Genomic DNA, 27,759 nt, shown 5'->3' with positions numbered 1-27,759 from the left:
TAGCTCCTATTGTAACAGGACTGTTATCCTGTACTGGACTGTAGCTCCTATTGTAACAGGACTGTTCTCCTGTACTGGGACTGTAGCCCCTATTGTAACAGGACTGTTCTCCTGTACTGGGACTGTAGCTCCTATTGTGACAGGACTGTTCTCCTGTACTGGGACTGTAGCCCCATGATGGGCTCAGAGTAAGTTTGGTTTATCATCGCGTGGTTCATTGGCACATTCTACGTCGATAGCCGCATTCCGTCCCCTCAGTGGTCATCTCTGCCTCTGATTGGACAATTCCCCCTGTCAGTCTGGAACAATGCGGTCGTGGTGGGCGTGTCCTGGCAGACTCCGAGAGGAGGCGGACAAGGAGGAAAAGGGAAGAGGGGGGCGGTGTGGAGCAGAGGGGGAGCCGCGAACACTTAACCCCTGCGGCGCCGGAGGCAGGTGACGCGGTGGGTGTTTTTTTTTTCCGGTCCCGCTCCAGAGGAGACGGGGAGGAGGAGAAGGAGGGGGGGAATCGGTCACTCTTGTCCTGGGGTGGACGGTCCCGGGAAAGGCCCCCTGTGTGTGAGAGAGGGAGAGAGGCACGGGCGCGGATCAGGTAAGAGACGCCGGGCGCCGGGCAGCGAGATGACGAGAGGAGCGCAGTCACTCGCGGATCGATACGGGTGCTGCCGCGGTCTCCGTGGGCAGACCTGTCAGTTGCTGCTCACGAGTGGGCGTCCGGCTGGATTGGAAAGTCCGACTGTGTCCGGATCGCGCTCATTATAAGGAGAGCAATTGGGCAGGTGGTTATTTTCGGGTGGGTGTGTATTATTTTCTGCCAGGGTGTCCCAGTCCTGCAGTCCCGTAAATACGCCGCTATTTCATCACCGATTAAAAAGGCGACGCTGTGCTGGAGTGCCCCTCGCCTCCGGCCCGGCCTGACCGGCTGCTTTCTCGCTCCGGGGCATCAGTATCCCTGACGGGCTGGGGCAGATCGTGTCTCTGGGTCCCTCCTGCTCCAACTGAGGGTCCAGTGATCGGCAGTGTGTGTGCATGTACAGTATCTGTGTGTCAGTGTGTGTGAATTCTGTGTGTGCATGGTGTCAGTGTGTGTGTGAATCTGTGTATGTGTGCATGGTATCAGTGTGTCAGTGTCTGTGAATCTGTGTGTGTGTGCATGGTATCAGTGTGTCAGTGTGTGTGTGTGAATGTGTGTCAGTGTGTGTGCATGCATCTATGTGTGTGTATGCATGGTATCTGTGTATCAGTGTGTGTTTGAATCTTTGTGTACATGTACAGTGTCCATGTCAGTCTGTGTCACTGTGATCATGTATATATCTGTGTCAGTGTGTATTTATTTGTCATACTTGTCAGTGTATGCATGTATCTGTGTGTGAGTGTTTGTCCCTGTGTCAGTGTGTGTGTGTATCTATTTGTGAGTGTATGCATGTATCTGCGTGTGAGTGTGTGTGTCTCTGTGTCTGTGTTGGTCTCTGTGTCAGTGTGTGTTGATACCCATGTCACTGTGTTAGTGTGGATATCAGTGTCAGTGTGTGTCTGCGTCAGTGTGTGTCTGTGAGTCAGTGTGTGTGCACCTCTCTGTGTCAGTGTGTGTCTGTGAGTCAGTGTGTGTGCACCTCTCTGTGTCAGTGTGTGTCTGTGTCAGTGTGACGGGAGGCAGATGTCTCACAGAGTGCACACAATGGGTTGTTCTCTGTCTTTCCTGTAGGGGGCAGGGTGAGGAGCAGTGGTTGACAAGGCTGTCTGACCCTTTATCGAAGGGCCACAGCTTTGGAAACGGGTGAGGTGGGATGGGGTGAATTGGAAATCGATTATAGCGCCCCCTGCAGAGAAGGAATCCTGCATATTTCTGGAAGGCTGCTCTGTGATACCTCTTCCTTCTCTTTTGTGCTCTGGACATTATGCTCTCTGTATACGCGAGGCTGTGTAGACTGAGAGAGAGGTGTATTGGAATTTGTGTTTCTGTGTCATTGTGTGTTACCATGTCTGTAAGTGCATCGGTGCTTGCATTTGTGTATCTGTGCACTTGTGTATGTCTGTGCGTGTGCATGTCTGTGGGCTTGAGTGTGTGTGTGTGTTGGACTGATTCTCTCTCCTTCCATCAGCCTCTGCCCATCCATCCAGCCTAGAACCATCGCTAAGGCTGTTGCTAAGCAACCCAGCCTCCGTTACTACACTCCCTAATGAGGCAGCCTGGAGAACTTGGCAGGTGGGCCATACCATTACTGAACAGGCAGGGGGGGGGGGAGGGGGGAGGAGTGTGCTGCTTCTGAAAATATAGGAGCTACCTCCCGTCTGCAGTTGCACATGGTCTTCTCATCCCTTCCCAGCCCCCCTCAACTGAAGAGGAGAGGCGATGGTTCATGGAGCCATGCACACAAAGAGGCAGGTCATATACAGCAGTGGTCATGAAGCCCCCCCCCCGTATCAGAAATGCAGCGGCTCGCCGTCTGAGTTAGTAGGTCCTGTGTGTCGAACTGCACTGGCGTGGCAGTGATGCCTCCTCTGAGTTTACTGAACGCTCACTCATGCCAGCCGGCTGCAGCTGAGCGCTCCAGTGGGATATAGAGGCCTGTGTGCCTCTTTCTGTGTGTGATGATCCATTGATATAAAGTTGCTGACGGACATTTGGGAGGAATGACAGCAGCTGGGCACAGCCGGGCACAGCCGGCCTCAGTCGGCCTCAGCTGCAGGTAATTTTGTTTCGGGGCTCATTTTCTCACCTAAGAAGTGAGAAATACTACACTTCTTTGCCTTCTCTCCCTCGCACATGTCTTTCTGCCCCCATATGCACCTCTGCAACTGCCCCCTGGTCACTCCTCACTCCTCGTCCTGTGGGCCCAGCGGGTGACGACAGATCTGCTGTGACTGAAACACTCGATTGGCCGTTCAGTACGATTTATCTGTCCCTGTGCCCTGCTGTGTTTCGGTCCGGGTACAAAGCCTCCCCTCCTCTCTGTTCGAGAGACGTTGCCATTTGTTGCTGATGCTCCGGCATCTCCTCTAAAATCCCTCCTGGATTCAGGCGGGAGTCCTTCCGGACTCCAAACCTTGACCCGTCTCTCAGTCTTTTATGGAATTTGCATCCCGGTTGTCTATGACTCCGGCACGTGTGAGTTATCCCTGCTCCGGACATCCCTGCCAGATTCACCAGGGATCACAGGGGTTTTGCCACTGGAGTGAGGAGCTCCAGGCTTCCCAGTCCTGCTCCTCTGTTCGTTCTCTCTCCCAATATCTCTCCCAATATCTCTTCCCCGATCTCTTCCCCGATCTCTTCCCCGATCTCTTCCCCGATCTCTTCCCCGATCTCTCCCCTGATCTCTCCCCTGATCTCTCCCCTGATCTCTCCACCGATCTCTCCCCAAACTCTCTCACAATCTCTCTCCTGTTCTCTCTCTCCCAATGTCTTTCCTGATCTCTCTCCTAATCTCTCTCCCAGTGTCTCCCCTGATGTCTCTCCCCTGATGATCCTCCCCCAATCTCTCCCAAAATCTCTCCCTGAACTCTCTCACGACCTCTCTCTTGTTCTCTCTCTTCCAATGTCTCTCCCCCGATGTCTCTCCCGATCTCTTTCCCGATGTCTCTTCCAATGTCTTTCCTGTTCTCTCTCCCAATCCCTCTCCTGATCTCTCCCATTCTCTCTCTCAATCTCTCTCCCCGTGTCTCTCCTGATCTCTCCCCCGATGTCTCTTCCAATGTCTCTCCTGTTTTCTCCCCTGATCTCTCCCATTCTCTCTCTCAATCTCTCTCCCAGTGTCTCTCCCCCGATGTCTTTCCTGATCTCTCTCCCGTTCTCTCTCCCAATGGCAGAGTTGGGGAGGTTGTACTGGATCTCATCTGGATATTCTAAGGCCACCCCCACCTGTCCCATCAGCCCCCAGGGCCTCCAGGCCTGCAGGCTGAACGCTCTCACGTCTTCGTCTCTTTGGCTCCAAAGACTGAAGAGATGTGGTTCCCTGAGGCTGTCTGAGTGCGACGCCCGCTTCAGGCTGGGAGTTCGCCTGTTTCTCCCTGTGCTACTCGCACTCTGGCAGGTCTCCCAGGAGTCTCTGTAACTCCATCACCTCTGGAGGCATTGACCGTTCTTGGAGCACATCTAGAAGTCCCGCTGAAGGATGGCCAGGGCCCCTATCATGACCTCAGGCCCTGCAGCTCCAGGATGTCTGCGAGAGAATCTCTTTGTTTCCTGGTCTCCTCTTTCTATGTCTGTTTTAAGAGCCCATTTTGCCCCCCTGCCTCGTGGTGAGGGGAGGAGGAAGTTGGGGGCCGCCATTGGTTGAATGGGTGAAAGGAAGGACTTCCTGTTTCCTGTTGCGTTGAACCCCGCCCCTCCTCTCTTCCTGACGAGATTTCCTGCTCTCTGCCAGCACGAGAGCTTCAACCACCAGCCGAAAGGCAGGGCCCCTGTGCTCCGATCTAGAACTCCTACACTGGGGTTTATCCCTGGAATAACTAGGAAGCTCACTATACCAGAATAACTGCACTGTCTCAGTGTGAATGTGAGAGGAGAAGGACAGCAGTGTCTACAGTACAGTCAGGTGTGACAGTGTGTGTGTGCTGGTGAATTCAGGGTGAGTGTGAGAGGAGAGGGACAGCAGTGGCTCTAGCAGTGTCTACAGTACAGTCAGGTGTGACAGTGTGTGTGTGTGCTGGTGAATTCAGGGTGAGTGTGAGAGGAGAGGGACAGCAGTGGCTCTAGCAGTGTCTCCAGTACAGTCAGGTGTGACAGTGTGTGTGTGCTGGTGAAATCAGGGTGAGTGTGAGAGGAGAGGGACAGTAGTGGCTCTAGCAGTGTCTACAGTACAGTCAGGTGTGACAGTGTGTGTGTGCTGGTGAATTCAGGGGGAGTGTGAGAGGAGAGGGACAGCAGTGGCTCTAGCAGTGTCTACAGTACAGTCAGGTGTGACAGTGTGTGTGTGTGCTGGTGAATTCAGGGTGAGTGTGAGAGGAGAGGGACAGCAGTGGCTCTAGCAGTGTCTACAGTACAGTCAGGTGTGACAGTGTGTGTGTGTGCTGGTGAATTTAGGGGGGAGTGTGAGAGGAGAGGGACAGCAGTGGCTTTAGCGGTGTCTACATTTTGTTGCACGTCTATTTAAACGCTTGAAATATATATATATACAGGCCATAATAATATAGTAGTATCAATCTATTTACATCTATGCATTTAAACTGACATTTGCGAATTTAAAGGAGTTAATTCGTACAGTAGCGATCAGTCACATGACCTCTGCCTCCGGTCTGCAGACACATGGGCCTATGTCACTTGGGAGAAAGCGAGAGGGGAGTATAAGTCCTTATAGACGCTATCCACGTAATCATATAAAATATAATAACGAGTCCCCCGCCCATTGGAAATTCAAACCTATTTTGAAAGCCTAATTTCGTTAGCGTGGGTCGACAAGGACAGTAAATATGACTTGTCTTTTGAAGTGATTGCTGTTTCCCCCTCTTTAAGAAGCGGTGTCCAGAGATGGTACAGTCCCCGTTGAATGGGTGTGGTTGAGCTTTGCTTCGGAGAGAAGCGACGTCTGCACACTGTATATAGGTTTACAATGGGGGATTTTAATCATTAAGATTAAGCATTTGTGTACATATTTATAAATATGTGATATCTATACATCAGTATATTTTTTCTTTTTGTAGCTAAAGGGCACGACGATAGGTCGTTTCAGGCTCCGAGCTGTATTTTGTCTTTAATCCGTGAGCCTTGTCTTTCCTTCTCCTGTGGGCCGGAATTTATTTAATAATTCATTTTTGTACCAGAAGACCGAGGGCGTAGCGGGAGCGGAGAGTGAGAGGAAACGGGAAACGGGCGAGCGAAAGAAACATTTTTTTTTTTACATTTCAAAACACCATTAGAAAAACCGCAACGACACAGGAAGCGCTTTTAAAATAAGTATTAAGATTTCTAAAGCATGATGTATGTGTAGCTACAGCGAAAATCAAAACGTATCGTTAAATGTTACACGGGAGTTTTATGCGGACACCAGCGCCTCTGCTTTTGGGAAGAAGAACTTAAAAAAACCAGACATTTTGGAGAGAAAGCGGATTGTCTCCAGACGAGGAATATGAGGGTTTATTTATTTTTTGTCTCCTTAACCGACAAGTAGAGGGGCGAAAACGATTTCTGAAGACCTCTCAGACGTAACGACCCTGGAAAGGAAACGCTGAATATTTTTTTTCCCCCTCGTTTGGAACTCGGAAGAAAATATTTTTTTTTTGTGATCGTGTGAGATTCGCGTGTTGGAAGAGCACCCGCGCGAGCGTTGGCGCCGAGACAGAGCCACGAGCGAGGTACGCGTCCCCCTCCCGCGAGCCCGGCGCGCTCTCCGCGGCGGCCGAGCGAGAGCTCGTCCCCCACAGCCGAGCCCATCCGAGCCCGGCGGGCAGGGAAGCGCACGGCCGTCGCGGCCACGGGTGACGAGGGGGAGGGGGGGAGGTCTGGGCGACTTGTAGCGCAAGCGGCGGATTCCATTCCCTTCCGCTGAAGCTCAAAGCGAGTAGCGGGCGCGCAGCCTGACGTGGACGGGAGCTGTTAGATCGCTGCCCCTGTCTGAGCGCGCTTTCCCGACTCGTCCATGTCTGTACACTGTGTACCCCTGCGTCTGCTCATCGTGCATGCGTCTGTAACACATTTGTGATTAGCAGTAGCAGCAAAAATAGTTGCAGCTGTAACGGTGATTCTGGCTTTAGTAGGAAATGCAGTATTTGTGTCAACAGCTGGAGCAGCAGTAGGGACACCAGTGTCAACAGCTGGGGCAGCAGTAGGGACAGCAGTGTCAACAGCTGGGGCAGCAGTGGGGACAGCTGTATCAACAGCTGGGGCAGTAGTATGGACAGCTGGGGCAGGAGTAGGGACAGCAGTGTCAACAGCTGGAGCAGGAGTAGGGACAGCAGTGTCAACAGCCGGAGCAGCAATAGGGACAGCTGGGGCAGCAGCAGGGACATCAGTGTCAACAGCTGGGGCAGCAGTATGGACATCAGTGTCAACAGCTGGGGCAGCAGTAGGGACAGCTGGGGCAGCAGATGGGACATCAGTGTCAACAGCTGGGGAAGCAGCAGGGACATCAGTGTCAATAGCTGGAGCAGCAGTAGGGACAGCTGGGGCAGCAGCAGGGACATCAATGTCAACAGCTGGGGCAGCAGTATGGACAGCTGTATCAACACCTGGAGCAGCAGTAGGGACACCAGTGTCAACAGCTGGGGCAGCAGTGGGGACAGCTGTATCAACAGCTGGAGCAGCAGTAGGGACAGCTGGGGCAGCAGTGGGGACACCAGTGTCAACAGCTGGGGCAGCAGTATGGACAGCTGTATCAACAGCTGGAGCAGCAGTAGGGACAGCTGGGGCAGCAGTGGGGACAGCTGTATCAACAGCTGGGGCAGGCGTAGGGACAGCTGGGGCAGGCGTAGGGACAGCTGGGGCAGCAGTAGGGACAGCTGTATCAACAGCTGGGGCAGCAGTAGGGACAGCTGGGGCAGCAGTAGGGACAGCTGTATCAACAGCTGGGGCAGCAGTAGGGACAGCTGGGGCAGCAGTAGGGACAGCTGTATCAACAGCTGGGGCAGCAGTAGGGACAGCTGTATCAACAGCTGGGGCAGCAGTAGGGACAGCTGGGGCAGCAGGGACAGCTGTATCAACAGCTGGAGCAGGAGTAGGGACATCAGTGTCAACAGCTGGGGCAGGCGTAGGGACAGCTGGGGCAGCAGTGGGGACAGCTGTATCAACAGCTGGAGCAGCAGTAGGGACATCAGTGTCAACAGCTGGGGCAGCAGTAGGGACAGCTGGGGCAGCAGCAGGGACATCAGTGTCAACAGCTGGGGCAGCAGTAGGGACAGCTGGGGCAGCAGCAGGGACATCAGTGTCAACAGCTGGGGCAGCAGTATGGACATCAGTGTCAATAGCTGGAGCAGCAGTAGGGACAGCTGGGGCAGCAGCAGGGACATCAGTGTCAACAGCTGGGGCAGCAGCAGGGACATCAGTGTCAATAGCTGGAGCAGCAGTAGGGACAGCTGGGGCAGCAGCAGGGACATCAGTGTCAACAGCTGGGGCAGCAGTAGGGACAGCTGTATCAACAGCTGGGGCAGCAGTAGGGACAGCTGGGGCAGCAGAAGGGGCAGCTGTATCAACAGCTGGGGCAGCAGTAGGGACAGCTGGGGCAGCAGGGACAGCTGTATCAACAGCTGGAGCAGGAGTAGGGACATCAGTGTCAACAGCTGGGGCAGGCGTAGGGACAGCTGGGGCAGCAGTGGGGACAGCTGTATCAACAGCTGGAGCAGCAGTAGGGACATCAGTGTCAACAGCTGGGGCAGCAGTAGGGACAGCTGGGGCAGCAGCAGGGACATCAGTGTCAACAGCTGGGGCAGCAGTAGGGACAGCTGGGGCAGCAGCAGAGACATCAGTGTCAACAGCTGGGGCAGCAGTATGGACATCAGTGTCAATAGCTGGAGCAGCAGTAGGGACAGCTGGGGCAGCAGCAGGGACATCAGTGTCAACAGCTGGGGCAGCAGCAGGGACATCAGTGTCAATAGCTGGAGCAGCAGTAGGGACAGCTGGGGCAGCAGCAGGGACATCAGTGTCAACAGCTGGGGCAGCAGTATGGACAGCTGTATCAACACCTGGAGCAGCAGTAGGGACACCAGTGTCAACAGCTGGGGCAGCAGTGGGGACAGCTGTATCAACAGCTGGGGCAGCAGTGGGGACAGCTGTATCAACAGCTGGGGTAGCAGTAGGGACAGCTGGGGCAGCAGGGACAGCTGTATCAACAGCTGGAGCAGGAGTAGGGACATCAGTGTCAACAGCTGGAGCAGCAGTAGGGACAGCTGGGGCAGCAGCAGGGACATCAGTGTCAACAGCTGGGGCAGCAGTAGGGACAGCTGTATCAACAGCTGGGGTAGCAGTAGGGACAGCTGGGGCAGCAGCAGGGACATCAGTGTCAACAGCTGGGGCAGGCGTAGGGACAGCTGGGGCAGCAGTGGGGACAGCTGTATCAACAGCTGGGGCAGCAGTAGGGACAGCTGTATCAACAGCTGGAGCAGCAGTATGGACAGCTGGGGCAGCAGCAGGGACATCAGTGTCAACAGCTGGGGCAGCAGTAGGGACAGCTGGGGCAGCAGTGGGGACAGCTGTATCAACAGCTGGAGCAGCAGTAGGGACAGCTGGGGCAGCAGTAGGGACATCAGTGTCAACAGCTGGAGCAGCATTAGGGACAGCTGGGGCAGCAGTAGGGACAGCTGGGACAGTGTCATGCAACCTGCCTGACTGCAGGGGGCACAATCCCATAGTGGGACAGGGAGAGGGCAGGGCTGTCCTTTCAGCTTCTGGCGAGACCGTTTGCCTGCAGGAGCTGCCACTGTTCCACTGAGACCCCAGTTCCCCCCAGCACAGCGCCCCCGTTGCCCCGGAACCCGGCCATATGCACATATTCGATAAAGCCACAGGTGACGAAGAGCCTAACGATGATCTCAAGGCCTTCTGGACTAGGGTGCAGCTTTGATTCAGGCAGATGACAGGTCCCAGCTGGCAAAGTGGGGGCTCTCTGACCAGAGAGGACCTCTGGAATGACAGTACTTGCCAAGGGAAGCAGGCGGCCTTGTTTCAGACAGAGGTGGGCAGCTCTCAAGAGCTGTTCTGAAACAGGTGGGATGTCCCCGCAGGTGACCCACAGCACCCGAGACGGACAGGGATGCGCAGATGTGATGAAATGTAGGAAGAAGAGCCCAACGATGAGATTCAGGCATTTTTTTACTGGGATGCAGCCTCTCCCTCGGCGCCCTCTGTTGCCAAGCCTGCCACCTATTGGGATTTTATTCTGCTGCCTAATGTCTCCCCTGCCACCCTCCATTAGTGCTCTGGTCCGGCTGTTAGAGGAGTCCCTCGGGGAACAAGGATGCAGCTAATTGCTTCCCAGTGCTGGGAGGGAGGGGAAGGGGGGGGGGGGCTCTTAAATTCGAGACACCTGAGCAGATCTGAAACCTCTCTGCTGGAGGCAGACCTGGGGACCAGCAGGCAGAAGCAGATCAACAGGAGCTGTTCTGCTCTCTGCAGTGTAAAAGCTCCTTTGCGATGTCCTGGGGGTGAACAGGATGGTTTAGGCAAAGCAGAAAAGCCCTTTTACCGCTAGAGGAGCAGGGTGTGCAGATCTCCTGCAAATGAGCTGAGCGTGTGTCAGTCTGTATCTGTGTGTCACTCTGTGTGCCTGTATCTGTATGCCTGTGTGCCTGTATCTGTGTGCCTGTGTGTCAGTCTGTATCTGTCTGTCACTCTGTGTGCCTGTGTGTCAGTCTGTATCTGTCACTCTGTGTGCCTGTGTGTCTGTATCTGTGTGCCTGTGTGTCAGTCTGTATCTGTGTGTCACTCTGTGTGCCTGTGTGTCTGTATCTGTGTGCCTGTGTGTCTGTATCTGTCAGTCTGTGTGTCTGTATCTGTCCGTCTGTGTGCCTGTGTGTCAGTCTGTGTGCCTGTGTGTCAGTCTGTATCTGTCAGTCTGTGTGCCTGTGTGTCACTCTGTGTGCCTGTGTGTCAGTCTGTATCTGTGTGTCACTCTGTGTGCCTGTGTGTCTGTATCTGTCACTCTGTGTGCCTGTGTGTATCTGTCAGTCTGTGTGCCTGTGTGTCATTCTGTGTGCCTGTGTGTCAGTCTGTGTGCCAGTCTGTATCTGTCAGTCTGTGTGCCTGTGTGTCAGTCTGTATCTATCAGTCTGTGTGCCTGTGTGTCAGTCTGTGTGCCTGTGTGTCAGTCTGTGTGCCAGTCTGTATCTGTCAGTCTGTGTGCCTGTGTGTCAGTCTGTATCTATCAGTCTGTGTGCCTGTGTGTCAGTCTGTGTGCCTGTGTGTCAGTCTGTGTGCCAGTCTGTATCTGTCAGTCTGTGTGCCTGTGTGTCAGTCTGTGTGTCAGTCTGTATCTATCAGTCTGTGTGCCTGTGTGTCAGTCTGTGTGCCTGTTTGACTATTGGCTGTCTGGCTCTGGGTCAGTATCAGTGGAGCTACAGCTGCTGCTGCCCCAGCTCACCTCCACCTGGCCTCCATATGTTCCTTTATTTAATAAAAGCTTCTTCTGTCTGACTAAGTGTTATTAATATTTAATCTGCTGTAATCTGTTGAAGAATATAATCCTGACTGTTATTCACAGTCATGCCTGTGATCTGCAATGAGATTAGGATTAGAGATTAGGTTAACGTTCTGCTGTGTTTGAGAGCTAGTAAGTCTTTACAGTCTCTACAGATCTGATGGTGATGAGTGTGAATCTGAAGATACAGATGAGCTGGACTGAGTGTCTTTACAGTCTCTACAGATCTGAGGATGATGAAACAGTTAATTTCAACTGCCCCCCTGCCCCATGTGTTCTGTTTTCTAGTTTGCTGATTGCTTGGGCTGCAAAGGCACTTGGACAGTAGATCAACAATGAGTGAGCTGGAACAACTGCGCCAGGAGGCGGAGCAATTGAGGAACCAAATCAGAGTGAGAGAAGGAACGGGAGAGGGGAGGAAGGGAGTGGGGACAGTGGACAGGGGGGAGGGGAGGAAGGGAGTGGGGACAGTGGACAGGGGAGGAAGGGAGTGGGGACAGTGGACAGGGGGGAGGGGAGGAAGGGAGTGGGGACAGTGGACAGGGGAGAGGGGAGGAAGGGAGTGGGGACAGTGGACAGGGGAGGAAGGGAGTGGGGACAGTGGACAGGGGGGAGGGGAGGAAGGGAGTGGGGACAGTGGACAGGGGAGGAAGGGAGTGGGGACAGTGGACAGGGGGGAGGGGAGGAAGGGAGTGGGGACAGTGGACAGGGGAGAGGGGAGGAAGGGAGTGGGGACAGTGGACAGGGGAGGAAGGGAGTGGGGACAGTGGACAGGGGGGAGGGGAGGAAGGGAGTGGGGACAGTGGACAGGGGAGGAAGGGAGTGGGGACAGTGGACAGGGAGGAAGGGAGTGGGGACAGTGGACAGGGGGGAGGGGAGGAAGGGAGTGGGGACAGTGGACAGGGGAGAGGGGAGGAAGGGAGTGGGGACAGTGGACAGGGGAGGAAGGGAGTGGGGACAGTGGACAGGGGAGGAAGGGAGTGGGGACAGTGGACAGGGGAGAGGGGAGGAAGGGAGTGGGGACAGTGGACAGGGGAGAGGGGAGGAAAGGAGTGGGGACAGTGGACAGGGAGGAAGGGAGTGGGGACAGTGGACAGGGGGGAGGGGAGGAAGGGAGTGGGGACAGTGGACAGGGGAGGAAGGGAGTGGGGACAGTGGACAGGGAGGAAGGGAGTGGGGACAGTGGACAGGGGAGGAAGGGAGTGGGGACAGTGGACAGGGAGGAAGGGAGTGGGGACAGTGGACAGGGGGGAGGGGAGGAAGGGAGTGGGGACAGTGGACAGGGGAGAGGGGAGGAAGGGAGTGGGGACAGTGGACAGGGGAGGAAGGGAGTGGGGACAGTGGACAGGGGAGGAAGGGAGTGGGGACAGTGGACAGGGGAGGAAGGGAGTGGGGACAGTGGACAGGGGAGAGGGGAGGAAGGGAGTGGGGACAGGGGAGAGGGGAGGAAGGGAGTGGGGACAGTGGACAGGGGAGAGGGGAGGAAGGGAGTGGGGACAGTGGACAGGGGGGGAAGGGAGTGGGGACAGTGGACAGGGGAGAGGGGAGGAAGGGAGTGGGGACAGTGGACAGGGGAGAGGGGAGGAAGGGAGTGGGGACAGTGGACAGGGGAGAGGGGAGGAAGGGAGTGGGGACAGTGGACAGGGGAGAGGGGAGGGGGTAGGGGACAGGGAAGAGGTTAAGGAGGGAGCAGAGAGGGGTGAGGGGAGGAGAGTGGGAGGGAGAGAGGAGAGTGGAGGGAGGGACAGGTGGGGCCAAGGGGATTGTGAGGAGAGGATAGTAAATTAGGAGGAGGCAGAAGAAGAGGGAGGAGGAGAGGAAGAGGGTGGAGAGATGGATGAGGGTTGGAGTGAGAGTGATGGGGGTTGGGTGAGAGTGAGGGGAGGGATAGTTCTCACTCAGTGTCCTGGCTGTTTTTTCAGGATGCCAGGAAAGCATGTGGAGACTCGACACTTACACAGGTGAGTTTTCACACACACACTCACTCCCCTCTCCCTCTCCCTGTGCCTCTGCCCCGCCCTGTTGGCCACATTGAGCTGGACTACCTGCCCCCCTCCTCCTGTGTCTTTCACTGGCTCCTGTGTCGAAGGCTGAAGAGGTTCAGTTCTGTTCACCCCTCTGCCTGTCTCTCAGATCACGGCCGGGCTCGACCCTGTGGGCAGGATCCAGATGAGGACGCGGCGTACCTTGAGAGGGCACCTGGCCAAGATCTACGCCATGCACTGGGGTACCGATTCCAGGTGATGACTGTGTTCACACCTGTGACCTGTGTGAAGTAAACTGGACACCTGTCCTAGATCAGAGACGTGCACTGGGGCTTCAGGTCCACGTGATTACTGTGTTCACACCTGATACCTGCCATGTGTTACACCTAGCTGGACACATGGCCTAGGTGTACATCATTTAACTAGTCTTCATACACTAGAAGAGCCATGCTCTTGTCCTGTAGTCGTAACGCGTGTGCTCCTATATGATCTCTGATAACATATCTCCCTTCCCAGGCTGCTTGTGAGTGCCTCCCAGGATGGAAAATTAATCATCTGGGACAGCTACACCACTAACAAGGTAAGCTCCTGATTTCCTGTTTCTGTAGATTCTGTCTTTCAGGAATAATGAGTAATTCTTTAAAACTGAAAAACAATTAACCTTTTTCTTGTTTTGGTCCTCCTGTCCCCTTCGCCATCTGTCTCTGTGTGCCTGTGTCTCTCTCGTGGTCCCTGTCTATCTTTGTGTCTCTCTGTCCCCTTGTCTGTCTGTCACCCTCTGTGTCCCCCTGTCTGACTTTGTGTTTGTCTCTGTGTCCCCTGTGTGTTTGTGTTGTCCTGTCTGTGTTTCTGTCTCTGTCCCCTTGTGTGTCTGTGTTGTCCTGTCTGTCTCTGTGTTGTGCCGTCTGTCTCTGTGCCCCTGTGTGTCTGTATTGTCCTGTCTGTCTCTATCTCCCTGTCTGTCTGCATGTCTGTCTCTGTCCCCGTCTGTCCCTGCGTCCTCCGGCCCTGTACAGATGCATGCGATCCCTCTCCGGTCCTCCTGGGTGATGACATGTGCCTACGCTCCCTCGGGGAACTACGTGGCGTGCGGCGGCCTGGACAACATCTGCTCCATCTACAGCTTGAAGACGCGCGAGGGCAACGTGCGAGTGAGCCGAGAGTTACCTGGGCACACAGGTACACCTGAACCGTGAGCAGATCCCAGCTGGCTGCTGGTAGTGGGGCTCGGAGGCGTTCAGGCTTTGTGTCTCAGTGGATGGATCTGTTCCTCTAATTAGCACACAGGTCTGTTAATTACAGTCCTCTGTAATTAATAGTGGAGCTTCTTGTGTCTTTGTCTACTGGGAGAGGGAGGCAGAGAGTCTGAGGAGACTGGAGCATCACAGCTGCACAGTACACTGCAGCTACAGCAGCAGGAGCTGCACTTGTAATGGCAGTAGTAATAGTTGTAGGAAAGAACTGCAGAACTATTAACCATAGTAACAGCAACACTAGTAGCAGGTGTCGGTGCAGCAGGAGGAGCAGGTGTCAGTGCAGCAGGAGGAGCAGGTGTCAGTGCAGCAGGAGGAGCAGGTGTCAGTGCAGCAGGAGGAGCAGGTGTCGGTGCAGCAGGAGGAGCAGGTGTCAGTGCAGCAGGAGGAGCAGGTGTCAGTGCAGCAGGAGGAGCAGGTGTCGGTCCAGCAGGAGGAGCAGGTGTCGGTGCAGCAGGAGGAGCAGGTGTCGGTCCAGTAGGAGGAGCAGGTGTCAGTGCAGCAGGTGTCAGTGCAGCAGGAGGAGCAGGTGTCAGTGCAGCAGGAGGAGCAGGTGTCAGTGCAGCAGGAGGAGCAGGTGTCGGTGCAGCAGGAGGAGCAGGTGTCAGTGCAGCAGGAGGAGCAGGTGTCGGTGCAGCAGGAGGAGCAGGTGTCGGTGCAGCAGGAGGAGCAGGTGTCAGTGCAGCAGGAGGAGCAGGTGTCAGTCCAGCAGGAGGAGCAGGTGTCAGTGCAGCAGGTGTCGGTGCAGCAGGAGGAGGAGTGCAGCAGGTGTCAGTGCAGCAGGAGGAGCAGGTGTCGGTGCAGCAGGAGGAGCAGGTGTCGGTGCAGCAGGAGGAGCAGGTGTCGGTGCAGCAGGAGGAGCAGGTGTCAGTGCAGCAGGAGGAGCAGGTGTCAGTGCAGCAGGTGTCGGTGCAGCAGGAGGAGCAGGTGTCAGTGCAGCAGGAGGAGCAGGTGTCAGTGCAGCAGGAGGAGCAGGTGTCGGTGCAGCAGGAGGAGCAGGTGTCAGTGCAGCAGGAGGAGCAGGTGTCAGTGCAGCAGGTGTCGGTGCAGCAGGAGGAGCAGGTGTCGGTGCAGCAGGAGGAGCAGGTGTCGGTGCAGCAGGAGGAGCAGGTGTCGGTGCAGCAGGAGGAGCAGGTGTCGGTGCAGCAGGAGGAGCAGGTGTCGGTGCAGCAGGAGGAGCAGGTGTCAGTGCAGCAGGTGTCGGTGCAGCAGGAGGAGCAGGTGTCAGTGCAGCAGGAGGAGCAGGTGTCAGTGCAGCAGGAGGAGCAGGTGTCGGTGCAGCAGGAGGAGCAGGTGTCAGTGCAGCAGGAGGAGCAGGTGTCGGTGCAGCAGGAGGAGCAGGTGTTGGTGCAGCAGGAGGAGCAGGTGTCGGTGCAGCAGGAGGAGCAGGTGTCGGTGCAGCAGGAGGAGCAGGTGTCGGTGCAGCAGGTGTCAGTGCAGCAGGAGGAGCAGGTGTCGGTGCAGCAGGAGGAGCAGGTGTCGGTGCAGCAGGAGGAGCAGGTGTCAGTGCAGCAGGAGGAGCAGGTGTCGGTGCAGCAGGAGGAGCAGGTGTCAGTGCAGCAGGTGTCGGTGCAGCAGGAGGAGCAGGTGTCGGTGCAGCAGGAGGAGCAGGTGTCAGTGCAGCAGGTGTCGGTGCAGCAGGAGGAGCAGGTGTCAGTGCAGCAGGAGGAGCAGGTGTCAGTGCAGCAGGTGTCGGTGCAGCAGGAGGAGCAGGTGTCGGTGCAGCAGGAGGAGCAGGTGTCAGTGCAGCAGGAGGTGCAGGTGTCGGTGCAGCAGGAGGTGCAGGTGTCGGTGCAGCAGGAGGTGCAGGTGTCGGTGCAGCAGGAGGAGCAGGTGTCGGTGCAGCAGGAGGAGCAGGTGTCGGTGCAGCAGGAGGAGCAGGTGTCGGTGCAGCAGGAGGAGCAGGTGTCGGGGCAGCAGGAGGAGCAGGTGTCAGTGCAGCAGGAGGAGCAGGTGTCAGTGCAGCAGGTGTCGGTGCAGCAGGAGGAGCAGGTGTCGGTGCAGCAGGAGGAGCAGGTGTCGGTGCAGCAGGAGGAGCAGGTGTCAGTGCAGCAGGTGTCCGTGCAGCAGGAGGAGCAGGTGTCAGTGCAGCAGGAGGAGCAGGTGTCAGTGCAGCAGGAGGAGCAGGTGTCCGTGCAGCAGGAGGAGCAGGTGTCAGTGCAGCAGGAGGAGCAGGTGTCAGTGCAGCAGGAGGAGCAGGTGTCAGTGCAGCAGGAGGAGCAGGTGTCAGTGCAGCAGGAGGAGCAGGTGTCAGTGCAGCAGGAGGAGCAGGTGTCGGTGTAGCAAGCAGAGTAAACAGTAAATTAGGAGGAGACAAGAGAAGGTAGAGGAGGAAGAGAAGACATTGGGAAGGAGGAGAGGAAGCTGACAGAGACTCAGCACTTCAAGTTGAATGTGTTACCAGGGTCTCAGGTTTAGTCTCTGTTTTTGCCAGACACTCTGGATAAAGTGTTTTATTATTCTGGCATTTCACATTCTTTCCCTGTGGGGGGAGAGAGCGCCCTGACATGATCTGTCTGTCCTACAGGGTATCTGTCCTGTTGCCGTTTCTTAGACGACAATCAGATCATTACGAGTTCAGGAGACACGACCTGGTGAGTGTTCACATGCGAGCTCAGCCTCTTACTTCCTCACCTTGGCCGTCCTAAAGCCCTTCGAGTCCTCTCTCTCTCACTGCATACTGCTGTTGAAGGGGAACTGCAGTCCCAATTTCTCAGATGATTTATTGAATCTCAGTAACAAAATAAATTCATTGACGGTATAGAAAAGCTTGACAAATTTTGAATTAAGCACAAAATCGTGAACTTTGTGAAAGTACTGGATAGTCGTCATGTCGTCACAAGCCCTGGTCTCTCCATGCGCAAGAGCGAGAGTTCCCATGAACTGCGGCGTGATGCGGCCCTTCCTGCTCGCTAGTCACTGTCAGGACTCGTGGCCTGTGATGTGTGAGCGAATAAGTACAGGTTGTGCAGCAGACATGTTCCTATGTGCTCTGCATGCAGAGTTAACAGGTACTGTAAGTAGTATTTACAGGCTACTTACAGGCAAAACTTTCTCGAAGTAGAGAGCAGTATTTCTGTTGGATTAAAAGGGGTGGATTCACAAGCCTGCCTGTTTACAATGTTATAAGGCCACTTCACCTCCCCAGCAGTTGAGTTGCCCTGTTCTGAAATGCAGAGTAGGGGCTGTGCATACCTGGAAATTAAGTCTGTTTTGTGATGTAAATTGGAGGCTTTTACAAGTTACTGTGTACATTTTAGTTTTATTGTGGGTTGAAATGCACTCATCCATGATGATTCTTTATAACCCCAAAATATAAAAGAAGGATTGCAGTTGCTCTTTAATGGACTGTAGTGTCCAGTGTGTCTGTATTAACCCCTCTCTCTCTCAGTGCAGTGTTAATGTACTGTAGTGTCCAGTGTGCCTGTATTAACCCCTCTCTCTCAGTGCAGTGTTAATGGACTGTAGTGTCCAGTGTGTCTGTATTAACCCCTCTCTCTCAGTGCAGTGTTAATGGACTGTAGTGTCCAGTGTGTCTGTATTAACCCCTCTCTCTCTCAGTGCAGTGTTTATGTACTGTAGTGTCCAGTGTGCCTGTATTAACCCCCTTCTCTCTCTCAGTGCTCTTTGGGATATAGAAACAGGCCAGCAGACGACAGTATTTTCCGGACACAGTGGGGATGTGATGAGCTTGTCTCTTTCTCCGGATTCACGCTGTTTTGTGTCGGGTGCATGTGATGCCTCCGTCAAGCTCTGGGACATCCGGGACAGCATGTGCCGACAAACTTTCATTGGACACGAGTCCGACATCAATGCTGTCTGTGTGAGTACCTGTTTGACCGTCTTGTGACTTATCCAGTAGCGGTTCATCTGTCAGTCTCTCTTACAGATGTAGACAGTTCTCAGATCTGATTGTCTTCCTGAAACTTCAGTGGCCTCTTACCTTCCTTTCTCTCTCAGTGCAGTGTTAATGGACTGTAGTGTCCAGTGTGTCTGTATTAACCCCTCTCTCTCAGTGCAGTGTTAATGTACTGTAGTGGCCAGTGTGTCTGTATTAACCCCTCTCTCTCAGTGCAGTGTTAATGGACTGTAGTGTCCAGTGTGTCTGTATTAACCCCTCTCTCTCAGTGCAGTGTTAATGTGCTGTAGTGGCCAGTGTGTCTGTATGAACCCCTCTCTCTCAGTGCAGTGTTAATGGACTGTAGTGTCCAGTGTGTCTGTATTAACCCCTCTCTCTCAGTGCAGTGTTAATGGACTGTAGTGTCCAGTGTGTCTGTATTAGTGTAATGGACTGTAGTGTCTGTAATGGACTGTAGTGTCCAGTGTGTCTGTATTAACCCCTCTCTCTCTCTTTCAGTTCTTTCCCAATGGCAGTGCATTTGCAACAGGCAGTGACGACGCTACATGTCGCCTTTTTGACTTACGGGCCGACCAGGAGCTGGGTCTCTACTCGCACGACAACATCATCTGTGGAATCACATCCGTCGCCTTCTCTCGCAGCGGCCGGCTGCTCCTGGCGGGATACGACGACTTCAACTGCAACATCTGGGACTCCATGAAGGGGGATCGCGCGGGTGAGGAACGGCCGAAAGCACAACGTACACACTGATGTACCACACTGACTCACTATAGAGAACACTCCCCCTGCCCAGCAGTCTGATCCACTCCAGGATTCACACTGTCACCAGACTCCCCCTGCACAGCAGTCTGGTCCACTCCAGGATTCACACTGTCACCAGACTCCCCCTGCACAGCAGTCTGGTCCACTCCAGGATTCACACTGTCACCAGACTCCCCCTGCACAGCAGTCTGGTCCACTCCAGGATTCACACTGTCACCAGACTCCCCCTGCACAGCAGTCTGGTCCACTCCAGGATTCACACTGTCACCAGACTCCCCCTGCACAGCAGTCTGGTCCACTCCAGGATTCACACTGTCACCAGACTCCCCCTGCCCAGCAGTCTGGTCCACTCCAGGATTCACACTGTCACCAGACTCCCCCTGCACAGCAGTCTGGTCCACTCCAGGATTCACACTGTCACCAGACTCCCCCTGCCCAGCAGTCTGGTCCACTCCAGGTGTCCACCTGAGTGTCTGCACTGACCTCTCTCTCCCTCTCCTTGTGTCTGTGTCTCAGGTGTCCTCGCGGGTCACGACAACAGGGTCAGCTGCCTCGGGGTGACCACTGACGGCATGGCGGTCTGCACGGGATCATGGGATAGCTTCCTTAAAATCTGGAACTGAAAGGGGGCGCCAGCGAGGGGGTGGGGGGGAGACAGGGGCGGGGGCAAGGCCAGACACTCCACAGCACTCACAAGGAACACCGTACGCCAACGCACAACTAACACAGGGCAGGCACGTTCGGGACCCCTTCCTCTCCCGGGGCCTGGTCAGCGTGGGGGGGCTCTCTAGCCCTGGCGCCGACGGCCCGCCTACAGTGAACATGGCCCAGTCTGGTTCTGGGCCGAGAGGGCGGTTGCGCCCCACGCTGACCCGTGCGGGCCAGTCTGGGGTCACCGGGAGCACCCCTGGGCTGTCTCAGGGGAGAGGGAGGGACAGACGGAGACAAACAGCACCTCCGGTCTCCCTCCCCCTCTTCCTCCCTCTCTCTGCGCCCCCCTCGGCGATGCTCCGGCTTTCAGAGGACGGGACGAGGTTTCAGACCGTGTCCCCGTTCCTCTGGACACTCCGACGGGGGGGGGGGATCGGAGACCCCAGGTTCGGGCACTCAGCGCAGCAGGGAGACAGTTCGGGGCTCCGGGCTCCCCTGAGGGAGGGGTGAGGAAGAGGAGGGGTGAACAGGCCGGGGACGGACAGCGAGGGTAACTTGAGCTCGAGCTGGTTGTGTCTACAGCTTAGCTAATCAGTTTGTCCCGTTTTGAATTCTTTTTGTTGTTTATGGTTTTATATATATATAATCATTTTTTTGTTTTTAGATGTTTTTTTTCTTTTTTAATGGTATTTTATTCCTGTTTCCTGTGTGCCTCGGATCACTTTTAAATGAAAAAAATAAATAAAATGAAATCTGAATAGAAACCGGTTTTCAGAGAGACGTGCCCTTGAATGAGAAAGGCGGTGTGGATGTGTCGTCGATGTTAGCGCCCTCTGGTGGATGTGAAAAGCGTTGTATGTGTGTTGGTGATGTTAGCGCCCTCTGGCTGATGGGAGAGGCAATACATGTGTGTGCTGCTGGTGTTACTGCCCTCTGGTGGACACGGGTGGTGTTGGCACCTTCTGTTAGACAGCTGACCGCACTGGCCAGTCAACAAGAGGACAGCGGTCTGATGTCTACTGGAAAGTCCTTTCTCCAGTAGACGAGTGATGATGATGATGGTGACAACGGAGGGTACTGACAGCGAATACCTGTGTGTATGTGCTGTATATTCACACCTATCTATAATCACCTATCAGGTGTTTCCTGTCTGTGTAAGAGTCAGCCGCGGCTGTGAGTTGTGGGGATGTGAATGTCGATCAGCTCGGGCCGAGCTCGGCGCCAGAGTAGTTTCTTTGCCGCAAACGGTTCTGGGCATCGAGGCAGGCCCAGGTCAGACCCGAACATCTCCAGCTGCTGTTAATGAAGAAGCCCTGCGCCCGACAGAGGAGACTGACTGCAGGCCTTTCAGATCCTCCCAGTTTGCTGCCGAAGCCAACCTTCAGAGTCCACGGTGAAGCATGAACCAGATGCCAGAGGAATAAACTCCAAGGGAGTCTGCTCAAGACCCAGGACAGGGGCCCCTGCTTTACATAGAGGGTGGCGGGTGTCATGCAGTCGAAGCCGATGCCCTGGGGTCACTCCTGGAAGGCCAGGAAGATGAGAGCCAGGGGAAGAGACTGTAGGGTCGGGAAGCTGGGTTGCGAGGTTGTGTTTCGGGGAGAAAGAGGGATGAGCAGGTGCCCATTCCCACGAACCGAAGGATATCCAGGCTGTTGCACAACCCAGCAAGCTGAGCCGAGAGACACTCTCAGACCAGGAAACTGCACACGTGAGCAGCACAGCTCTCCAACACAGGGTCTGACACACAAGGTCAATTTCATTCCCCCTCCCCTCCCGCCTCTAAAAGCTTAAAACAGGAGGTTCTTGCGTGACGGTCTGCAGGAGTTGGACAGGTAAGAGACCGAAGTCGATCCGATCACAGAGTCAGAGTCCTCCAGCTCTCCTGTCAGGCTCTGCAGCACCTGTATGACTCATTGCCACCCTACCCCCCGCGGCGCAGCTCTGGCCTACTGTGTGTGCCCCTGGATCACCTCCACTCTGTGGGTGACTGGGCCCTCTCTTGCAGTGCCCCAAAACTCTGGAGGTCTAGCCCTCAAAATATAAAACATCAGAGTCGCTTCACAGCCAGACTCAAAACCTTCTTCAGAAGGGCTTTTACGTGTCTGCTCCATTTTCTACCTTTTGCTGCACTTCTAATTGTCTTTTTATATGGGTTTGCTTTGTAATTTGCTATCCTTATAACTGTTTTTTTAAAGTTTATTGTTTACTTTTAAAGGCGCTATAAAAAAGCTTATGGTGATGATGAGGCTGAGCACTGAGCTCGTTGGTCCGAGACTGCCTCCTAGTGGCGAGAAGCGGCGTTCCAGGACAAACTATTTATTCACTGAAAAAATTGAATTGAGTGATTTTGAATCAGCTACTCTCCTTAAAAAGCAGAAACCAATTAAGAAGACCTAAAACATATCTTGAATGTACTAATAATAGTATAGATATGACTTGTATTGAGAATAAAAACTGCTGTATCTGTGTCTAGCGATCACTTTCTACCTATCTGAAATGGATAAAAAGGCCAATAGCTAGAATTATCCCAAATAAATCTTTATTATTATTATTGCTCCTTACCTCTTAGCCTCCACTGTCCCTGTGAACCCCTCTTTTTATTCACACTTACCACTACTTGCCCCAGTAGAGATGAACACTGTGACCCCTAAACTGACATTCCCCTCAGTGACCCAGGGTCAGCTGTAGTGGACTGAGCCCAGCGCACTAACTGGGGTCAGGCCAGGGGTCGGCAGGACGGATTGCAATGAACGTGCCGGCAGAAATCTGTCCGCGACACCCGACTGGACCTGTTCTCAACCGCAAGAACCCAGAGGAAGAGCTGCCGCCCCGTGGAGGCCAGTGAAGTAGGAGACTCCTCTTCCCTTGGCTGAAGCATCGCCGCTAAGGGACGAACCTGTGCATCCGTCGCTTGAAAGTTATTGTGATATTCAACTAAAATTTCCTTCCGGTCACGCCACGATTATTCATGGTGGAGTCTATTGATAAAAGGGTCGTTTGTTACCAAGGGAGATCGGTGTCTATCTTTTCTGGTGGGGCGGAGCCTTTAGGAAGCAGGGGGTAATGTTCAGGTATCCTGGGGTGCGCGAGGAGCTGAAACGAAGGAGAGACACATTTAAATAGGCCGTAAGTCTTCAGTGTGTCCTGTCACGTCTGTGTGTTGCAGGGACAGATCTGGTGTTTTTTACGGCGATGGGTTTCTCTGGGGGAAGCTGGGAGATGAAGGAGTCGGGGGCGCAGAGAGCAAGCTGTGTAGGTAAAAGCGATGACGTCTGACGGTCCTTCGGGATGGTGGCTGTGGTGGCGTGTCCAGGCGACGGGGAGCGTGTGGGAGCACACGTGCCTCCGCGGCGGCGCGGGCTCTTCGCGGCACACGCTGGTTTACAACGCCGAGCGCTCACACGGTCACAGGGACGGCCCTGGAGTGAGTGAACCGGAATGGTCTGAAGAGATCTGTTACAGTCTCTTGCGTTCAGGGTCTACGGGGGGGGACCAGGCCCGGGCCTCACCTCTCGGGGGGGGCCTCACCTCAGCCAAGGGTGCGTCGTCTCCACTCGAACCCGCTGGCTGTGTTCCTCCACCAGTCGAATGTGGAGTAATGGACAGCTGGGAAGCAGGCAGAAGGCAACCAAAGGCTCCCAGAGGAAGTCTCAGTGTTTTTCACCAATCAGACCAGCTTTTTGGAGGCAGTCAGTTTCACAATTCAGTTCCAATAGATAAAACCCTTCAGTTTTCTCCGGGTCTGGAGATGAGTCAGGTTAGCCTTCTGTGGATACATTACTGGTCTTACAGATGCCCCGAACGTGGCAAAAAAACGGGATATATTCCTTTCTGCTGGTTTTTGCGGTCATGTTTTGCTGGCCTATTGATTACTTATCGACACACTTTGGAAGTTTGCTGAAGTGTGTCACCGGGTAAAAAGTATCGTGATCGAAGGCCTTGGTGTAGTTCGGTTTTGTGACACTCCGGTTGTCTATTTTCGATTGATGAGAAGCGTTTTGGTTTTGTCGGTGAAACACGATGTTGGCTTGGCTCGGACCCACCAGCACATCCGCGACGCACGACAGGGCTGTTAAAGTCATGGAATACAGCACATGTTCTGGGATCCATCGGAGAGTCCGCCAACATGATTAGGAGAAACAGTGGCCGCACACTCAGAAGGTCTGTACTTCTGTCCGTGTGTCTGCAGCTGGCTGTGCAGCACTGTTGAACAGTAAACAGTCACCTCGCGTGCTGCATCATAGCTGTTTTTAGCTAGAGTGTCAGAAAATGAAAACGTTCACAACGTGAAAAAAGTCAGACGCCATAAAGCCTGCTCACATTGGCATACCTTTTAAATCCTTTGTAATTATAAAACATTTAAAAACGGAATTACACACAGAAGGAGGCAGTCTGCTCCTTTTCCTTTTTTCTTGCACTGTGCTGGACTTATGCTACAAAGCCTGGCTTCTGCTTTTTGTTCTCAAATTGTCCAATGAAATGTGACCTTACTGTAGCTCTCGTCCCAGTGATACTGATAGTCCACTACCCCTCCTTGAATGACACAGCCTTTCAGATCCTTCCAGAGGTTCAATTATGACTTTTCCTCTAAACCTCTTTTGACTTTTCTTTAGATTTTTTAGTATCTGATCAATCAATTATGCGGTAGTTGACACTTCACCCACTGAGTGTTTTATTATTCATCTCTGTGATTTTTGATCTCATTTTGATTTAATTGCTTCAGAAGCCAAAATGAAAAGGGGTTTTGAAAGTGGAGCAAATAAACGGTGGAAAAGGAAGAAAAGTGAAGAAGCACTGAGTGTCTACAAGCCAATAAGTGATTTCTTTACTCCGAAAACTCCGGGTCCAGTGAGTGAAGATTCATCATTGCCATCAGAAACAGAACGAGAGCAGTTGAGTCTGGAACAAGAGCCGCAGGGACAAGGTGATTCTGATATTCAAGCAGTGCATGATGCGCCGGAGGGCACCATTCAAGAAAGATTCGTTTTAGTTGACAACTTCCACAAAAAGCAGGAGAAGACACTGCGAACCGCATCTTCCAGTTCTGCACTGGACAAGGGTATGACAACGGAGCAGGTACAACGGAGCCAAGCAGTTGTAATGGACAAAAACCCCACTGCCGTTTTGTCCAGCTGCGGCGATCATACACTCAGCCTTGCTGGTCTTGAATCTGCTGCATCATGCAAGGCAGCGGTAACTTTTTTTCGGAACGATCCGGCAACCATTTCAACTTTTTCAGCCGCGGTCCACAGAGGTGGGAAATTCTGAAGAAACACTTGCCGGTTCCATTGCATGGTTTATCAGATCCACGCTGGAGCGCCCAAGTAAATACTGTGAGCCATACCGCAAAAGTGTGGGCTGCACTGGCTGAGGTTCAGTCTCTCACTCTTCCTGCACACGCCAAAACAGAACTCCACGGGACTGAACAGTATGTGTCGACACTCGAGCGTCTGGTGATGGCATCTGTTCGGTTGAAGTCGCCGACGCTGATCCATCAGGCAAATCTCGTGCTGGAATCGTGCAGAGCTACGCTTGAGCTCCAGGACAAAACAACACGGAGAGCCTTATCGAAGAGGTTCGGCATTTTTTCCGTGACCAGTGGAATGCAAACCTGATCGAGTGCAAACATGTGGCAGAAAGGAGAAGAGAGGAGGGAGGACATTGCAGCCCAAGACGTACTTTTCCCACTGAGAAGGAGACGGAAGAGTCTTTTCAAAAGCACGTGTGCTTGGTGCTCGCTGGTGGAAGTGGTGTGGATGGACGATTTGAGTCTTTGAGGAACATACAGTATGTTCCCTTTTCGCTTTTCTGTGGGATTTCAATACCCTGCCTAAGTGAAAAATGACAGAAAATCATCCAGCAAGAACTTCCGACAAAAGCATTCAGAACATGTCTCTGAGGAGCTCATCGACGACATGCTGTTTCTCAAACGAATCTATGACATACATCTCAAAACTCGTGGCACTAGTCAGAAGAAGATTTTTGAACGCATTCTAGAGTTCGTTAGATGAGACTGTGTGTTTCCAAACGTGACAACTGCCATGCGAATATTTCTGTCTGCCCGGTTCCGTAGCATCAGGAGAGCGCTCCTCTGGTGTACTAAATCAAGTGGAAAACCATCAGCGATCTACAACGGGCACAAGAACGTCTCAGTGGCTTTGCTATGCCCAGTATTAATTGCAACATCATTAGCAATCATACACATACGATCATGCCATCTGTGTGGGGTTTTTCATGCGTATCATAGACATTTTTGAATTTTGAATTCTGTGTGGTATTATTTTATATGCACTACAATATATACAAACTAGTGGAGCCAGAGTGTCCACAGCTAAAGCTAAATAAAATTAAACGGTCATGCATTCTACGGGGGAAAAAAAACGTCATTCTTTACATGAAACTATTTTCTACCCCTCTTCCCAGACAATGAGGGGTCCTCATCTGAGCCCTCGGAGGGCCAGCTTACCTTTCTAGAGCTGCAAATGTAATTAGTTTTTTTACTTGCAGGTGAAATCCACTCCCGTGTCCCCGCACCTTATATAAATGCTAATTCGGAGTGAGTAATCAATTCGCTAACCCTACTGGACATTAGTGTTATATCGCGCACAGCGTCCATTTGGGGTTTACGACGCTGTTGCACTTTGGGTTTGGGGGGGGGTCACCGCTTTACGGCACCTGGGTGCCTTGGCGGGCTCTATGCCCAATAATGAGCGGCCGTCTGTGAAATCTGTCCGCCTCAGTCCCTGGTTTTCCGCGGTGTAACAATGAGCTGGTGCCTTTTTTTGTAACGATTTGCCAACTCCGCTGTAAGGAATCTTACAGTACAGGCCTTTTGTCACTCAGTGTTCAACATACTTAGAACTCACGTATATCAAAAACACTCTGAGACTAAGCGCAACAAATGTAGCTCCTGCAACGGCATAAAACGTGCATTTTTACACACAGATGTGGTCTATACCTAAAACCGAAAGAGCGATGTGCTGTCGTCTTCGACGGAATGATCTCCGTATGAATCCGTATCGTATCAATGGAAATAAAACGGGCTACAATACATGTTCAAACTCAGACTCGCGGCTGCTGTTCTGGTGTGTTTTCCTGACTAATTGCAGTTGAGAAGGGCATTCGTGGTTACAGTATCTGGTATATTTTAAATGCCGTTCTTAAATTAAAAACTAACAGGAAATTGCCCAGTGGCTGTAGTCCTGCTATTACAGGGAAGGGCGGTGACGTCACCGCTCTGGTAAGCCGGCTCTTACACACCACTGACGGCCATATGCGTTACAATATTAACTTACTGAGCTGTAGATGATCCCTAGACAGTACCGTATTAGCTAGTCCGCAATGTACTACGCGGCTGCGTGCTAAATCCGAAAGTTGTTGCAGTTGACCCCCAGGGAATTGACGGTATTTATAACAGAGTAGTATTTGGCAACCTGTTGTGGTAGGTTCGCTGTTTCTACAGTGCGTCCCCCAACAGTTTGGCTCATTTTTCATAACGTTGTGGGTGTCGTGCTCCTGGATTTGGGAAAACAAACTCTGTTAAAAAAAAAATTCTAAATGTGTTTCTGATACTCTTCCATTGTCAGTTCTTTGATTTATTTAAAGCACAGTACTTCACTTTAAATTCCAGAAACAGTTTTAACTCCTCCTCGATTTCTGTTCGGATTTTTTTAAGAGTGTGTTTGTTGTGTTCTCCTATCTCGCAGCGTCTGAGACGCTTATCTGTTTCGTGCGGTTGTCTTTGTTTTGGATTCGAAAGTTCACGGAGTGCTTTTCTGGTATTTTCACCCACGCTATTCAGAACAGCATTTGAATGTGCTTAGATTTGATTCTTTTAATTTTGACTTCAAAGCTAATTCACGAAGCATGAGATTTACATCCGGTGTAACCAAATTTACTCTTATATTATAGTTTTTTTTTATGGTGTTCCTCTGCCTGTCTCTCTCTCTCTGTACCTCCCCCTTGAAGGTATTCTGCAGTGTCCTGAACACACGATTACTGGCCTTCCTTACCGAACACAATGTCCTGAGCAAGAGTCAGATTGGCTTCTTACCAGATCACCGCACATCTGATCACATTTACACCCTACGCACACTGATAGACAAACACGTCCACCAGAAAGACAAAAGAAAAAGTTTTGCCTGCTTTGTCGATTTCAAAAAAGCATTTGACTCGATTTGGCA

At 53.1% G+C, this 27,759-nt stretch overlaps 1 protein-coding gene across 2 annotated transcripts; it reads left to right on the top strand.

The window, feature by feature from the left end:
* The first annotated feature begins 438 nt into the window (after window positions 1-438).
* gnb2 (guanine nucleotide binding protein (G protein), beta polypeptide 2) lies at window positions 439-20,337 on the top strand. Of its 2 annotated transcripts, none has more exons than XM_069186732.1 (10): window positions 439-592; window positions 11,352-11,455; window positions 12,986-13,024; window positions 13,197-13,303; window positions 13,565-13,628; window positions 14,065-14,227; window positions 16,829-16,895; window positions 17,923-18,124; window positions 18,659-18,875; window positions 19,439-20,337. In XM_069186732.1, the coding sequence occupies exons 2-10, from the start codon at window positions 11,399-11,401 to the stop codon at window positions 19,543-19,545; spliced, it is 1,023 nt and encodes a 340-aa protein (XP_069042833.1). In that variant the 5' UTR covers window positions 439-592; window positions 11,352-11,398; the 3' UTR covers window positions 19,546-20,337. The 2 variants fall into 2 exon arrangements, with proteins under 2 accessions (XP_069042833.1, XP_069042832.1); XM_069186731.1 differs by lacking the exon at window positions 439-592 and adding an exon at window positions 5,505-6,291.
* Window positions 20,338-27,759: the final 7,422 nt, after the last annotated feature.

This window comes from Lepisosteus oculatus, chromosome 3 (genome assembly GCF_040954835.1).
Source record: "Lepisosteus oculatus isolate fLepOcu1 chromosome 3, fLepOcu1.hap2, whole genome shotgun sequence".
NCBI lineage: Eukaryota > Metazoa > Chordata > Actinopteri > Semionotiformes > Lepisosteidae > Lepisosteus > Lepisosteus oculatus.
This window is presented reverse-complemented; position numbering and strand designations above follow the sequence as displayed.